Source organism: Mesocricetus auratus, unplaced genomic scaffold (genome assembly GCF_017639785.1).
Source record: "Mesocricetus auratus isolate SY011 unplaced genomic scaffold, BCM_Maur_2.0 Super-Scaffold_100007, whole genome shotgun sequence".
Lineage (NCBI taxonomy): Eukaryota > Metazoa > Chordata > Mammalia > Rodentia > Cricetidae > Mesocricetus > Mesocricetus auratus.
This window is the reverse complement of record NW_024429191.1, coordinates 13,559,113-13,574,743: the sequence shown is the minus strand read 5'-3', so window position 1 is coordinate 13,574,743 and position 15,631 is coordinate 13,559,113. Positions and strand designations below refer to the sequence as shown.

Genomic DNA, 15,631 nt, shown 5'->3' with positions numbered 1-15,631 from the left:
CTTTCAGCCTCTCATTCCTCAGGATCCTCTATGGGCTTCCATCATCCTGCATCCTGTCTGTCTCAGAAGCCCACAGACTTCCTCCTTTCTATTTCCAGGATGTTTTCAAGCTGGGGTGTTATTTCATTGCTAAGTATTACTAAGCATGAATCATACCTTCTCTTGAATAACATCTCAGGTTAGTTTAGCTCCCCATTCTTGGAGTCATTCTTTCATCTCTGATCTATCAGACAATCATGTCTCAAGCATTAGACGAATAAGAAGCTGTTTCTCAGCTTCTCCACACCACCCTACCCCATCCCTGCTGCCTTTTTTTTTTTTTTTGAGACAAGATCTCATATAGCCTAGGTAGGATAAACTGCTGATCCTCTTGCCGCCACCTCCCAAGAACAAGAATTACCGGCATGTGTGTGCTACCATGCTTGGCCTCTCCGTCTGTTTCTTTTATGAGGCTACTCTATTTGCCATTTTTGTTTCTCTTAGTAGTCAAAAATTGCCAGGGATTGTGTCAACATGTCATCAATAACCAAAAACTATGGGTAGTATCATACTAACCTTATTAAGATTCTAAGCCGGGCTGTGGTGGTACATGCCTTTAATCCCAGCACTTGGAAGGCAGAGGCAGGTGGATCTCTGTGAGTTCGAGACTAGCATAGTCTACAGAGCAAGTCCAGGACAACCTCCAAAACAATACAGAGAAACCCTGTCTCGAAAAAACAAAACAAAACACAAAAAAAGATTCTAAATCACTGAAATGTAATAAACTAGGGAATTTCTGGATTTTAGCCCCCTCCCCCTCCCTTTCTGCTTCCCCTCACTCCAGGGCCTTAAGCATGCAAGATACATACAGTTCTACAGAACTGCATCCACAGTGTTTTCTCATTTTAAAAATAGCAACGATTACCTGATATACTCAATAGTTGTTAGAAGTTAGATGAGGACTTGGTAGAATTCTTACCTGGGATGCATGGTAGCTTAGACCTATCAACCTCAGCACCAGCACTAAGGTAGATTCAGGAGCAACAGAAGTTCAGGTCATTCTTGGCTACATAGTAAGTCAGATGATAGCCTGGAATATGCAAGACCCTGTCTCAAAAGAAAAAAAGAACCTACAGATTTGATAATTTTCGTGTACAAAGGAAATTATAAACAGTTGCATAAGCGGTTACATAACAATTTACTTGCAGCCAAACAGTGGTGACACGCACTTTAATCCCAGCACACAGTAGGCAGAGGTAAGTGGATCTCTGTGAGTTCAAGGCCAGCCTGGTTCAAAGCTATACAGAGAAACCCTGGGGAGTTGGGGAGGGGAGACAAATACACACACAAAAAATACACGCTTGGAAAATTTTAATAATATCTCTGTTGACTCTCAAATGTGAATACCTCCACTTGTTTTTGGATGCTCTCGTCTAGGAACCCAACCTACTTTGTTAACCTTCTTTCATGTAAACCAAAGTCTTATTCTCCAAAATGCATCCTCCAATTTACTGTGATTGACAACCCAGTTGTAGAGTTGTTGATTGGTTTGGTTTTGTTTTGTGGGTGCCAAGGATCAAACTCCAGGTCCTCATGTGCTATCGAAGTACTCTACCACAAAGCCAGCACCACCCCCATTTTTTAAAACATTTGATGCCTGTGTATATTTTTGTGTAATACTTAGTTTTAATATAGTTAGTGGCTGTACACGTCCATGGTCCAACTCCTTATTTACTGTCCAGCTTGACAAGTCACTTAAATCTCTAAGCCTTACCTATAAAATGAGAATAATTATTACATACAGGTCATGTAAAGATTAAAAACAGTAATCGATACAAAACATTTAACACTGTCACTAACATGTAGTGAGCCCTCCGTACGTGTCAGCTATTTACAGTTCATTCAATGCTGCAGAGTATTTTACAAGTGATGAGGGAAGTAAAATAGCACTTCCAAGGTAACAGTAAATTGGGAAAAGATGGGATTTGAAACCAGAGTCAGTCAGCTCCAAAATCCAGGGCTTCCTCCCTGTTTTTAACTCTTGTTGTTTTCTACCGAAAAACTTCCTCCTTGCATCTTACAGAAACAACCTTTCCAAGCTATCTCAGGCCGCATCCTTCATACACCTCACTTTGATCACCATTAAAACATGATCTTTCCCTCAAAATGCAGCAGTTAGGGTTGAGAGGAATAGCTCAGCTGGTGAAGTACTTGCTGAGTTCTGGTCCCAACCCCCTATAAGAAGCCAGGCATGGTACACATGTCTGTAATCCCAGCTTTGGGAAGGTGGAGATGAAAGATCCCTGGGATTTGCTAACCAAAACAGTAAGTTTCAGGTTCGGTGAGAAGTTCTTGCCCGAAAATGAGTTAGCATGTGATTCATTGGGCATCAACCTCTAGCCTCCGTGCTTGTGCACACACCAAGAAAAAAAATCCAGCAGCAGTATGTGACTGTGTGACTCTTTCATATATCGTTTTATACCGAGGTGACCTCTGTGGAAAGCCATGAGCTCTTTGACAAGAGGGCAGGGTTTGCACCTATTTCCCCTTTGGAGCCATTTCCCCTGAAGTACTTTTCACTAAGTAGATGCTTAATAACCAGTCAAATTGAACAGAGGTTGTTCAAGTCCCAAATGGGGAATTCTGTCCAGTTCAGACCAGGAATCATTTTCTTGCTAGTGTTTCTCTATGCCAAGCCCTGTCATAGATACAGGGCTTAAAGAAAGAAAGAATCCAAACCCCTTCTTTCAAGGATTTAGAGTTTCACTGAAGTGACTTGAAGTCCTAACTTTTTAATGGAGATAATAATCAAATGAACAAACAGTTGAGTGATGGGAATGGATTGTTACTTATTGTTTGTACAGATACAGTCGTCTCCTCCAGCTGCTGTACGAGTTTAGACTACATGGTCACCTACCTCTTCAAGCACATATCAAAGGAGGGCAAGAAGCCACTTCGATGCAGAGAGTCTATGCAGGCTGGCCAGAGGCTGTTACACTTTATGCAACAAAACCCAGATGTGCTGCAGCAGGTAACTTCGCTTAACGTTTTTCCCAGAAGCCATTCTGGCCGCTGAACTTAAGTTTGTCAAGATGTTTAGCAGTGATTCTCCTTGATACTTTTCTCTGACACTGGAGAGTACACTGGCTTTAGTGTTACCCACCCATAAAAATCTCAGTGCTGTTCGGTTCACTGCGTAATTCGGAAGGGATAGTTCGCGGCCTAAGAATAGTGGAGCAGAACTCCTCCGTGGACCCATGGGCAGCACTGCTGAAGTGTGCATAAGGACATGGCTGCTTGGGCAGTCATGTGCTAGCTCCTGCTCCTTGCAGACAACTTGCCAAGAGCTATCCATTCGTGATTAGCAGTTGTTCCAGTGTAAGATTAGGAGTCACACAGTTCAGACATTGGACAGTGTTCCCAAACATTCAATTAATATGTGATAATTCAGCAATTTGTTTTCAGTTTTGTTTGTTTTAGTTTCTTTTTTTTCAAGACAGGGTTTCTCTGTAGCTTTGGAGCCTATCCTGAAACTCACTCTGTAGACCAGGCTGGCCTTGAACTCACAGAGATCCACTTGCTGGAATTAAAGGTGTGTGCCACCACCGACCAGCAGCAGTTTGTTTTCAGGGTTTTTTTTTAAGATTTATTTATTCATGTATTTTATGTATAAGAGTGCCCTGTCTGCATGTACACTTACACTCCAGAAGAGGGAATTGGATCACATTATAGATGGTTGTGAGCCACCATGTGGTTGCTAGGAGTTCAACTCAGGACCTCTGGAAGAACCGCCAGTGCTCATAACAGCTGACCCATCTCTCCAGCCCCCAGTTGTGTTTTCTAACTGACTAACACAGTCTAAGTCCAAGTTTATGGTTGTTTTAAATAACTCAGTTTTGCCTATCTGAGATAAAACATGCATAAGAAATGAAGATACATGCCAGGAATATTCCAAAGAGAATAAAGCCATTTTATAGAATACCATCTCTGTGATTGATGTTTCTACTTCCACAAAATTTAGGAAATAGGTGTATACTGTTTTCAGTTTTCTTTTGCCCAGGGTATGTCTATAATAGTCTGATTTACAAAAATAAATACCTCAACATACTGTATTGTCATTAGTGAACAATGTCCTCTGAGTCAGTAGACTGTATCACTGCACATGAGCATGATGAAAATAGAGTAGGGAGTCCATGGAAGAAGTTTCCTTCCTGACTGTAGCAGCTTTACTAGGATCAGAATGAAATTATGAAAGCCTTATTTGTGGTGACATTTTGGTTAACTAGTTTCATTCCAAGAATGAATAACCTAAATGTAATTCATTCATATTTTAAGTAGCAAAGGGATAATTACTACAGGCCTACCAATAACTATTTGATGTGATCCTAAAACTATTCAACTAGTTGGTAATGTAAAAGAATGGAGATAATTCATTGAGGATCTGGTCAGTGTGATTTCTAGCTCACCCATGATTATCTGTGATCTTCAGTGAGGAATGCTCTAAGCCAGTGAGTCTCAGCCTTGTCCATGCAAAGAACATGAGGGCTGTAGCATACTCCAGCCTGTACCAGTACTGGGTGGGGCTAGAGATGTGGAGCTTTTAAGGATCTGAATGGTTTGCTTCATTTTTGTGTGCAAAATGCAAGAACAAGTAAAAATTGTAAAAATACAATTAATTGGTTATGTGACAATTCTATTAACATAGTAGTAATAGGGACTGACACAGAAGGAACTATTGAAAAGTGGCTGTCATCATCCCGTTTTACAGATCAATATCCTGGGTGCCTCAAGATTGACTAGAAAGTAATAGAATTGGAATTTGAATCAAGGTTTGTTTAGCTCCAAAGCCCCATATTCTTAAAACTCATGCCACTGCCTCTCAAGGTATCTCAGAGACACCTGGATGCCTATGCAAACTACACATTCTGTCGTGGTTAGGATGCACTTCTCTCAAACACTTCTACCTGCAAGTCACTGCTGGTACGGGCGGGAGTACACTGCAGTCCTCTGGGTTTTTTAGATGGAGAAGGCTGAGGACCACTGACTTACAGCATGTTATCATTTAAGATAACAAATATCCATGGATACACTAGAAATCAGGCCCCACCTACCATGACAAAGGACAAGTCTACCACCGAGTCATTCCTATGAGCAGTCAGTCATCATCACAGTTTGTCCCATCAGCTTTGGGCAGTCATTTCTAAGTTGGTTGAAATGTTTAGTAAAAATCAGTAGTGTACAAGCTAGTAATAAGATTGTGCAAGAGATCAGCCAGTATGTCTTTACTCAGAAACTCTATGCTTTTGTTGGTTTAAATCATTTCTGTGTGTTAATAAGACTGGGTAATCCTTCACTTTATAGCATTTGACTAAGTAGTGATATATCTTTATTAAGCAGTGGAATACATTCTATTTATTTGGGATGTAAGCTTTCAGATAACATTTTAAATATTAATGACTGGTCTCTGGTAGTCAGCATAAATATGATTTGCATTAGCACTAGGTTGTATCATCTTGAGTGCCTCTGATGTCAACTATTGGGTATAGTAATATCTGGCATCATCTCCTTAGGTCACTGGCAACTTTGACCTCTATTCTTATGCACAGTTTCTGTCGTCTCAAAAGCTCTTTTGAATTGATTTGAAATTTTGACTCTTCCCTTTATGAGGCAGTAAAATTGATAATTATTCAGATGGGAACTGAGCACTGAGTGAAAAATCAATTCCACCCGCTCTCTGCTGCGTATAAAATTACTTCTGAGTCTGCTGGACTGAACGGATGGCCAGAGTAAAAGCAGCAGGCAGGAGTAGTGGGAAGAATTAGCTGGACAGAACTAATAGCCTGAAGGGATGGACCTGGAAAAGGGAGTGGGCCAGTTGGGGGTTATTACGAGCAGGGATGGGCCCATTGATCATCTGTTTACATCAGCTTTCCAAGACCTTATAAATCAGCCCTGAAGAGTGGCAGAAGGAAGATTCAGACTCTTACCAGAGGGACTTGTATTAGATTATTCTCATTTTCACACTCAGATGAAAAGTGAGCCATTGATTATTCATTGGTTGCCCATTAAATGCTGTTTTTATAGATGATTTGCCTATCACAGAAGGTAATGAACAAGGTTGCTGCTTCATAACTTGAGGTTTCAGTTTTCAAGGCATCTGTGTCGTTAAGTAATGCCTAACCCTATTAAGAGGAATGGGTTACAAATTGCTTAACAGTGCTGAAAAACTAGACCCTAATGACTAATTGTGCCTGGAGTTTAGAGAGGGCTTGTCAGCTCTTTAAACTAAACTGATGCAATGATACTGCAATTATTTACTGGTTTGAACTGTTTTCCTCCCACCCTGGACATATTTGGCTAGAAGCATAATTGCGTGGAGAGTGTCAATTCCAAACTGCAAATGTGATCTCAAGCTTCTGCAGAAAAGCTAACCTGGGTGAAGGGTTTTTCACACCTTCACAGGCCTTGCTATTTGTGTGCTACAACCTGAGAGAGACATTTTAAGTGCCTCTCACCTGGAAGTGCATTTATTATGACCTGTCATGTGACTATAGATCTTCCACAGTTTGTGAACAGATGTGACTTTGCAAGGATTAAAATTTATTCCTCGTGAAGAGCCGCTGAATTTAAGTGAGTCTATTTGAGGTAAGAATTGCTGGCTCACTAGTATTCCTTCAACTTAACATCTGAGAAAAGCCCAGTTTGCATAAATTAGGGGAGAAGATTTTCCCAAGAATTTTTATGTCACTAGGAGAATGAACTAGAAACTTAAAAGGAGATGATCAACTGTAGCAGTGGTCGGATTGCTAATCACCACTGATTAGTGGTGGGTGAGAGTAATCTGCTGGAGGAATTTGGAGATGTTTTTATATGAATTTTTTGTTTCATTACTGCAAATATTTGCATTCATAACCAGGAGATCAGCATCCATTCAGATATATGAAAAAGACAAAAGCTGTGCCCAAATTAGGTGAGTGTTTACATAATTGAGGGGCCATTTTAGAGATATGTTGAATTCTTTTTGTAATGATAAGGGCACTGATGTGGATCTTCTGTGCATCAGAACCTCCTTGAATGTTCTAGAAAGAACACCTTGTGAAGAAGAGAAGGACCTTTGGACTGCCTCTGTCACTGAGTGGGTTGGTCAGTTAGTGTGTTGATGAGATAATTGCAATAATAGTCATGTCCAAATACAATGCATAAAAGAATTGGAGTGACTCTTACCAGACCTAGTCTAGCTAGCTATTTGGCTCAAGTCAGAGAAATTCTAATTAAGACTTTCTTCCTCTTCCCCTCTTCTCTTTTATTTCAGTTATTTATTTGTTTGTTTGTTTGATCGCATGCCATTTAACTAGAAATTGTAAAGAGCTGTCAGGAACTATAAGAATCATACTTCAGTAGGAACATAAGCTAAAAGAACATTCACCCTTTTCCTCAATCAGTCAGTCAATCAATGAAAATTGCTTTTGTATAGTGCTCTTCATGACATGCATCCCAAAGTGAATTACAGCAAAAGGGAAATCATCTGCTCTTCTTTCATCTCTGTATTTAGACTGAAATGATATTGCTCAACATTTTGACATACTACACAAGACATCTTTCATACTTAAGGATTCCATTCCTTAATACTAAATAGGAGAAAGTGCCGACACATACTTAACTGATGCTGAGGCTTTGGCATGTGGAACCTTAGCAAGAGTCTAAAGGCAGAAAACACTTAAGCAAATTAAATACATTCACATTTCTTATTTAACTCTTTAAGAAAAATAATTAGCCATATTTTTAATATTAATGAAATCATTTCTCATCATCCTTAAATTTAAAGGGGGCCTCTATTTGACCAACTAGTTTGGGATAGTTGATTTATAACTTCATTATTAAAACATAGCAGTAGACTGATATCAAAATAGGCTGAAAAAACATTCATAATTGGCCAAAGGACTTAAAGGAAGCCAAGTTTGTGACATTAGATACAGAAAGTGGAAAATAGGCACTCAGGTAAGTTGCCATAATCTTAGTCCTGTTTAGGGAAATCTATGCATACATTGTGTGGTTGTTCTAGGAAAAAAAAAACAATACTGGGAAATGTAAGGCTTTGCTATATGTAGGCACTGCCTTCAGTTCATTGTGTCCACAGCATCTGATGTCACCATCAAGTATCTCTGTGAGGGGAGTTAGCAATGTCATTTCACAGATGCAGAAACTGAAGCAGGAAAAGTTGAGGGTCTTTCCTAAGGCCATGGTCTGTACACTGAAGAACTGAACCATTCAGCCTTCTGTTTTGTCTTTTTTCCCACTTTTGCATATATTAGCTATACTTGATAATGTGTTTGATTATGACATTTTTATACATTTATGTAATGTGTTTTCATCACGCCCCTCCACTGCTCTCTTTTTCCTCTCTCACACCCACTGCTCGCCTTTCTGAAGAACTAAATATTAATGAAAGTCTGTTATCTCCAGAGTTCATATACTTACCCACAAAGCTCTCTGTTCCCTCATATTCTAATCTAGAGAAGTATATTATATTGTGCTTTGCACACTAATAATAAGGCAGGTTGAATATTGTAAGTTCCTTTGGGTCATCACAAAGTAGAATGATTTAGAATGCTTATCGTTTTAAAAAACATTAGGGGTGTGTGTGTGTGTGTGTGTACATTTGCACATGATGCATGCCTGTGGAGGCCAAAAGAGTGTGTTGGATCCCTGGAGTTGAGTTGTGGGTAGTTGTGAGCCACCTGACATGGGTACTAGGAACAGAACTCAGGCAGCCCCCATCTCATGTCTGTCGTACACCCAACCCCACTCACTGATTCTATAGGTAGGTGATGAGGTTGTAACATTTAGAAGGACATGTTTCTTTGAGAAAATCAGAGTCTACTTGTGTGATTACCTGTGATGTTCTTTGTGACTTTTCCCTGATCATCTTTGAGTTTGTTTTTGAAGTTTTTTTTCTTAATCTTTTTTTTACAAATATAGGCATTTTTGCCTTTATACATGACTGCATACCACTTGCATGCCTGGTGTTCATGGAGGCCAGAAGAAGGCATTAGATCCCCTGGAACTGGAGTTACAGAAGGTTGTGAGCTTCTAGGTAGCTGTTGATAACAAACCTGGAACCTCTGGAAGAACAGTCAGTTCTTAACCACTGAGCCATCTCTCCAGCCCACTTTTTGGTGTTTCCTTTAACCTGGTGTCTCTAGGAGACTATCCAGATGGCAAGTGCCCACAAAGGTAAACATGCTTTTTAACACTCCCCTACCCCATCACATCTCTGCTTCATCCTTAGTCTCAAATTGATTCATTGATATAGAATGCCGGTTTCTACTTCTCAAGGAGCCTTTCGCCAGTGACACCACTCCCCATTTGTAAGCTCTGGATCTAATACCTGGTTGCCTTGAGCTTCCATATTATACCAAGTATAATAGTCAGATTTCTTTTAAAAAGATCATTGTTTTCAACCTTGGGTCACAACCCCTGTGTGGGTCCCTAAAACCATTGGAAACCACAGATATAATTCATATTAGTAGCAAAATTACAGTTATGAAGTATCATTTGAAGATACTTTTATGGTTGAGGGTCACCACAACGTGAGGAACTGTATGAAAGGGCCGCAGCATTTAGGAAGGTTGAGAACCATTGCTATAGAAGAGCAAAACTGATAGAATGAATCTATGTATATTAAAAGAGGTTTTATTAAAGTGTCTTATAGACTGTGGTCTGGCTAGTTTGAAGATGGCTGTCTCCCTGTAGAAAGGCCAAGAATCCAATAGTTCTTCAGTCTACAAAGCTGTATATCTCAGCGGTCTATAACACATGTTGAAATCCCAAAGAAGGAATGCCTCAGCAATGGAATAGATGAAAATTCCAGCAAGAATGAGGACAAGCAGGCAAAAAGCCAAAGTTTCCTTCTTCCATGCCCTTTTATACAGACTGCTGTCAGAAAGTGTGCCCCAGATCTATGGCAGGTCTTCAGGCCTCTTAATAATGAAAAACCTCAGGCTGGAGAGGTGGCTCTGTCAGCAAAGTGCTTTTCTTTCCTCATGCTTGTAAAGTCAACACTGGAAGAGAAAGGCAGGAGGGTCCAAGCCGTGATAGACCATGTCTCAAAAGGCAGGCTGGTTAGCATCTCAATAATGATACCCAAGATTGACCTCTGTCTTATACACACCAATGCACACGCGCACACGCACACAAAATGTTGTGAGTATTGCCCCCAAAGACAAGTCATTAACAAGCTCAAGTTTTTAATTTTGAAAATAGAAAAATAGGGGCCCATGAGATGTGTAAAGGTGCTTACCTCCATGACTATTCTTTGATACCTGGGACCCATATAGTGGAAGAAAAGAACAAACTTCCACAAATTGTCTTCTGATCTTCACACATGTGTTATGTTGTGCATGTGTGTGTGCACGGATGGATGGATGGATAATTTTAAAAATAAAACCTAGTTGCCAGGCAGGGGTGGTACATGCCTTTAATCCCAATACTTGGGAGGCAGAGACTAGCCTGGTCTACAGAGCAAGAACCAAGACAGGCTCCAAAAGCTACACAGAGAAACCCTGTCTCAAAAAAAAAAAAAAAACAAATAAAATAAATCGAAAAGTAAAACCTAGTAATTTTTGTTAAAATGATATTTTAAGAATAAATCCTGGCTAGGCGGTGGTGGCGCACGCCTTTAATCCCAGCACTGGGGAGGCAGAGGCAGGCGGATCTCTGTGAGTTCGAGGCTGGGCTGGACCAACAGCCTCCAAAACAATACAGAGAAACCCTGTCTCGTAAAAACCAAAAAAAAAAAAAAAAAAAAAAAACCAAATCCTGTTCTTTTAGAAGAATGGCTATTGTCTTCTAAGTGTGTCTGATACTTTGATTTTTTTATTATTAATTTTTATTTAATGTTCATTTGTGTCTTTCCTGCATGTCTGTGTAAGGATACCAGAAGCCCTGGAACTGGAGTTTACAGACAGGTGTGAGTTGCCGTGTGGGACTGAACCCAGGTCTTCCAGAAGAGCAGTCAATGCTCTTAACCAATGAGCCATCTCTCCAGCCCCTAAAGTGTGTAGCCCAGGCTGGCCTCAGACTCGTGATCCTCCTACCTCCACCTCCTTCAGCAAATCCTCCCAGCATGCACCACCACAACTGACTACTTTGATTTTTGTTGTAGGTATATTTGTTGGATAACTATTTGAGATGCAACATAGACATCGTATTAATGTAACTTAAATGATGTATTTTTATAGTATACCTCCTTTTTCCTCAGAGATCTCCTACATCTTGGCACTTGTCCAGGCCTCAGCACAGCCTGATTCCTTGCACTGGTCCGTGGATGTCTATAAAGCAGATACCCAAAATATTAATTTTCAAAATAATAGTCTATGGATATGATTTTAGCTCTATGCCCTTTATGGTCATACACTACTACTATAGAATAAGCCAAATGATAATGCTAAGATTATATCTCAATATAAAATGGCCCTTCTGAAACTCCAGGAAAAATGTCTAGTCTATACATTGGTCAGAGAAGGAAAAAGCTCTGCCAGTATTGTTCAAGTTAAAAGAACAGAGAGGATTCAGGCCCATGAGGATATGTGTTCTCACCTCTAAGCACAGTGGAAGGATACAATCCATTGATAGCATAACTTGCCTTATTAATTGAAAGGATGGAATCCACCAGATGTAGCCCAAGCCAGCAGAGAGTTGGGTGACTAAGCAACAGCAAACAGACCATATTGAGCGAGCCAGAATCCAGTCTCCAAGTCATTTATTTCAGCCAGTGACAGTACATGTAAACTCCTGTGCCTCCACAGTGATTGATGGTTTAATATCATATATAATTTTTTTAATGAAGGAAAACCATTTAAATATGTTACCATTTGCACTGGTATTCTCCTATGTACATAACTGCATTTAATCATTATGGGGATTGTTTTTATACTTGTGTAATTTGTATCCACGAAATAACTGTCAAAACCATCTCATGCTGTTGCTGGAAATGGTACAGTGTGCTTCATACTCGAATAGATTCATTCTTCCCTGCACATAATTAAGAGTGTTGGAGCTTTCACTGCCACCACATAGGAATTCCATGTTTACATTTCAGAGAATGAAAAATAAGCCACAGTATGTTTACAGGTTCTTGTTTTCTGAGGCAATGATATTTAAGTGCCTTAGTTTTGTACCAGTATATGATTTGAAGAGTTTGATTTTAAGACTTTTAATATTAAAATACATAATAAAATTTTATTATCTAATTACAAGAGGGTTTAGCCTCTTATTAAAGTTGCTAAATCAGGCCTATATTAGCATTATAATGGCACAGTTTGACATGGAATACTCAAAAGTCAAGTTCAAAGGGGGGGGCTGAGTTGTTGGGGGGGGTCTTTTTCCCTTACCCCTCACACAAAATAACAAGGATGAAATGCATGTATGGAAGCAAACAAGGAGCAATTTGGGATGCTAGAGAAGGAGTAGAGGTGTCAGCCCAGGATGGTACCCTTAGGCAAGGCAGCTGGTATATGTAGCCTTTTGTTTATCTGCTACTGGTTTATGTAGCCTTTAGGCCGGCACCAGAAACAATCACTCCTACAGGGTCAGCTGCTGGTCAGAAGCAAAGTAAGAAAAGATTTTGCTTCCAAACACAGCAGCCATAATTTCTGTACAGCTGGCACCTGCTACTGGTGCACAGCGTGAAGGTGAAAGGTCAAAGAGGCAGTTGTTCAAAACTCAAGGATGGCTTAAAGGGACTTGTAGATTAATCTGCTTTATTAACTTCTGTATATTAGATAACTATTGCTGTGAATGACAGTACATCTTTTTGAATAAGTCACATCTCTTTCTCTTTTAAATTAGCTTTTGAGTAATGAATATTAAATAGAAAGCATTTCAAGAGTAATTAAATGAAAACAGAATGATGTCATTTTACAGTTTTGTTTGTGTGTTTATAAAATAGGGGTATTATGCTTTCCAAGCATTATGCTTTTTTAACCCTTTAAAAAAAGAAGAAGAAGGAAAAAGAAAAGTAGTCAGCTTTCATAAAGAAGAAATTAGAGTAAGCAGGACAGCCATGTGTCTGTTAGTCTTTGTCTTTAAACTGAGAAAAGATGATGTCTCCAGTGCCTTAAGTCATTGGGTGCCAGTGGCTGGCTTTGACATTCCCAGGGGCTCCAAATGTTTTCCTTATGAATTAAAGTGACTGCAATCTGTCATCGTTCTTTTATCTGCAGTTTAGCACAGTCAGTTCTGCTATTGGTCTGCAGCAAATGTTCTCAGAATAGTAAAGGAGTTGTGAAAAGTCGACAACAGGCATTCCTTTTCTTTCACACTAATGTAAAGCAGATAGGGAATAATTTTTAAGGGGAACCACACGGCTTTATGCAGACTTAGCCCAGTAATAATTAGGCAAACTCTGTAATAGCCTCTCGCCCTATTCTGGTGAGATAGTTTTTATCCTCTTCATGGTTAGTGATGTGCATAATTAGCTATCTGTAAGTTAAAACAGAAAGTACTCAGTAATTGTATCCTTTCAAAACCTCTACAAAAAAGAAGTCACTATAGAGATTTCCCATAGGTTAAGTACTGATATAACTCTGGGAAGGTTTTAAACAAACTCTTCAAAAGGGGTAACTTTGTCCGTTTACTGACAGTGATTGTTCATCTTTGTTGTTTGTTTTAAGGCTTCTCGTAAAATGAAAGTATTATAGAGAACATGTGTGTTTCATGATAAGAGAGCACAGATAGCAGCATTCATTATATTTCACAAAGAAAACTGCACCAAGTTTTTATACGAGTGTCATCTGAGCAGTGTTACTCTGAAATACTAAAATCATCTCCTTAACTCCACGGGTGCATCACCCAAAGTAGAGCCTTCTGACCTCTGCTTCAAGATTGGCCTTGTTATCACCCTACCAGAGCCCTTTTGTTCTGTGGCTTGCTGGGATCTAAAAATTCGCTGTGGACTGAGCATATCAGACTCCTCCAATTCTGTGCTGCGTGTGAGGCAGACATACACAAATGCTGGATATTTGTATTCAAGTGTGGGTTTGCAAACATGCTTCTATTTAAACCTCTTAACACTGAAGTACTTGTATAACCATTTTATTGTCTAAACACTGTCGTTGAGACTCTGTGGTGTTAGGTAGTCCATTCGGTATCTGCAGCTAATAAACCGCAGAGCTTGTGCCACAGCACAATCCCCAGCTGAGCTGAGAACTCCTTTCCATTTGTTTGTTTGGTTGTTGTTGTTGTTTGAGACTGGGTTTCTCTCTGTCGTGGAACTCAAGAGATCCACACCTGCCTCTGCCTCCTGCGTGCTGGGACTAAAGATGTGCTCCATAAAGTATCAACACTTGACTCAGCCCATGTCACTTAACATCTTCTTTCCTGGGTTTATTTGTTTTGTTTGCATTGCTGGAACCAAACCCAGAGTCTCACAAATGCCAGACAAGTTCTGTCCTACTGAGCCCCACCCCAGTTCTTCCTTCATAGATTTAGAAGCGGCATTTAGGTGATAGTAAACCTTTAAGTCTCACATAGGTTGAACACTTACGAAAAAGCCAAAGCACCCATTCCTTGCCATATGCTTAGAGCAATAGCTGGTCTGCAAGGAGAAAAGAAGGAAATGGGTAAGAGGTTCTCAATGAAAGACTAAACAGCCGTGGTGGAATCACAGAGATGAAGACAGATCTCAGTGGACACCTTGTCTTGTCTAGAGAGGTCTGGCTCTTTTGCCTAGTCAAGAAACAATTCATTGTAGACTTGTAATCTTTTAAATATCTCTGTCCTCACATATTGAACTTGTGAGGACTCAATGAACCAATGACTAATAGATTCACCTAATACAAGATATCCAACAAATAATGTGACTTTGTGTTTGATACACAGCTACCACTAACCTTGGTTTGATGTTATTGATTGACCTTGAGAAAATACCTGCTATTTATAAATATCCTTTCTATGTGAGTCTAAGCCTGAGACTTATAAGACCATTTTATTTTGAGGCCTGTGACATCAGGCCGATTGTCAAGGTCTGCAGGTGTGCCTGTGAGCTTTTCGCTTTTAGAGTTCTCTCTGTGATGAGCACTCTCAGATCACACTGGGATGAGTGAAGAGATAGGAAGGGATAGGTTAGATTCTTGACCCAACATAGCTCTTTTCTTCACTTATTCCTCCTCCGTGTTTTAGGCACCTCCTTGGAGTGGCAAGAATTGAATACTAGTACATTACTGTCACATCTAAAATCTATTGGAATTCTCATAGCAACAGTAATGGGTGTGGATTCCTTAAACCTGGAAGGATGGGTACATCAAGAGTAAACTGTGGGAGAAATGTACAGAGACTGGGACTTGAAAGAACTTGTTCAAAGTTGTACAGCCATAGTAGTGCCTGATGCCATGGTGATGTGTTTGTGTCCCCACACAGATTTGTGTCATTAGAAACTTGGTTCCAGACTGATACCTGGGAAACCAGCATAGAACTATTCCAGACCCCCTGAACATGTATGTCAGTTTGGAGGTCTGGTTAATCTATGGGGCCTCTGGTAGTAGATCAGTATTTATCGCTAGTACACGAATTGACTTTGGGAGCCCACTCCACACAGAGGAATACTCTCTCAGTCTAGACATACGGGGGAGAGTCTAGACCCTGCTCCAAATGA

At 40.0% G+C, this 15,631-nt stretch overlaps 1 protein-coding gene across 2 annotated transcripts in view; it reads left to right on the top strand.

The window, feature by feature from the left end:
- Ranbp17 (RAN binding protein 17) overlaps window positions 1–15,631 on the top strand; it is a 323,547-nt gene that overhangs the window by 289,851 nt on the left and 18,065 nt on the right. For both annotated transcript variants that reach the window (XM_040748431.1, XM_040748430.1), the window contains one exon: window positions 2,844–3,010. In XM_040748431.1, the coding sequence (XP_040604365.1) occupies window positions 2,844–3,010 (167 nt within the window). The remainder of the gene's footprint in view (window positions 1–2,843; window positions 3,011–15,631) is intronic.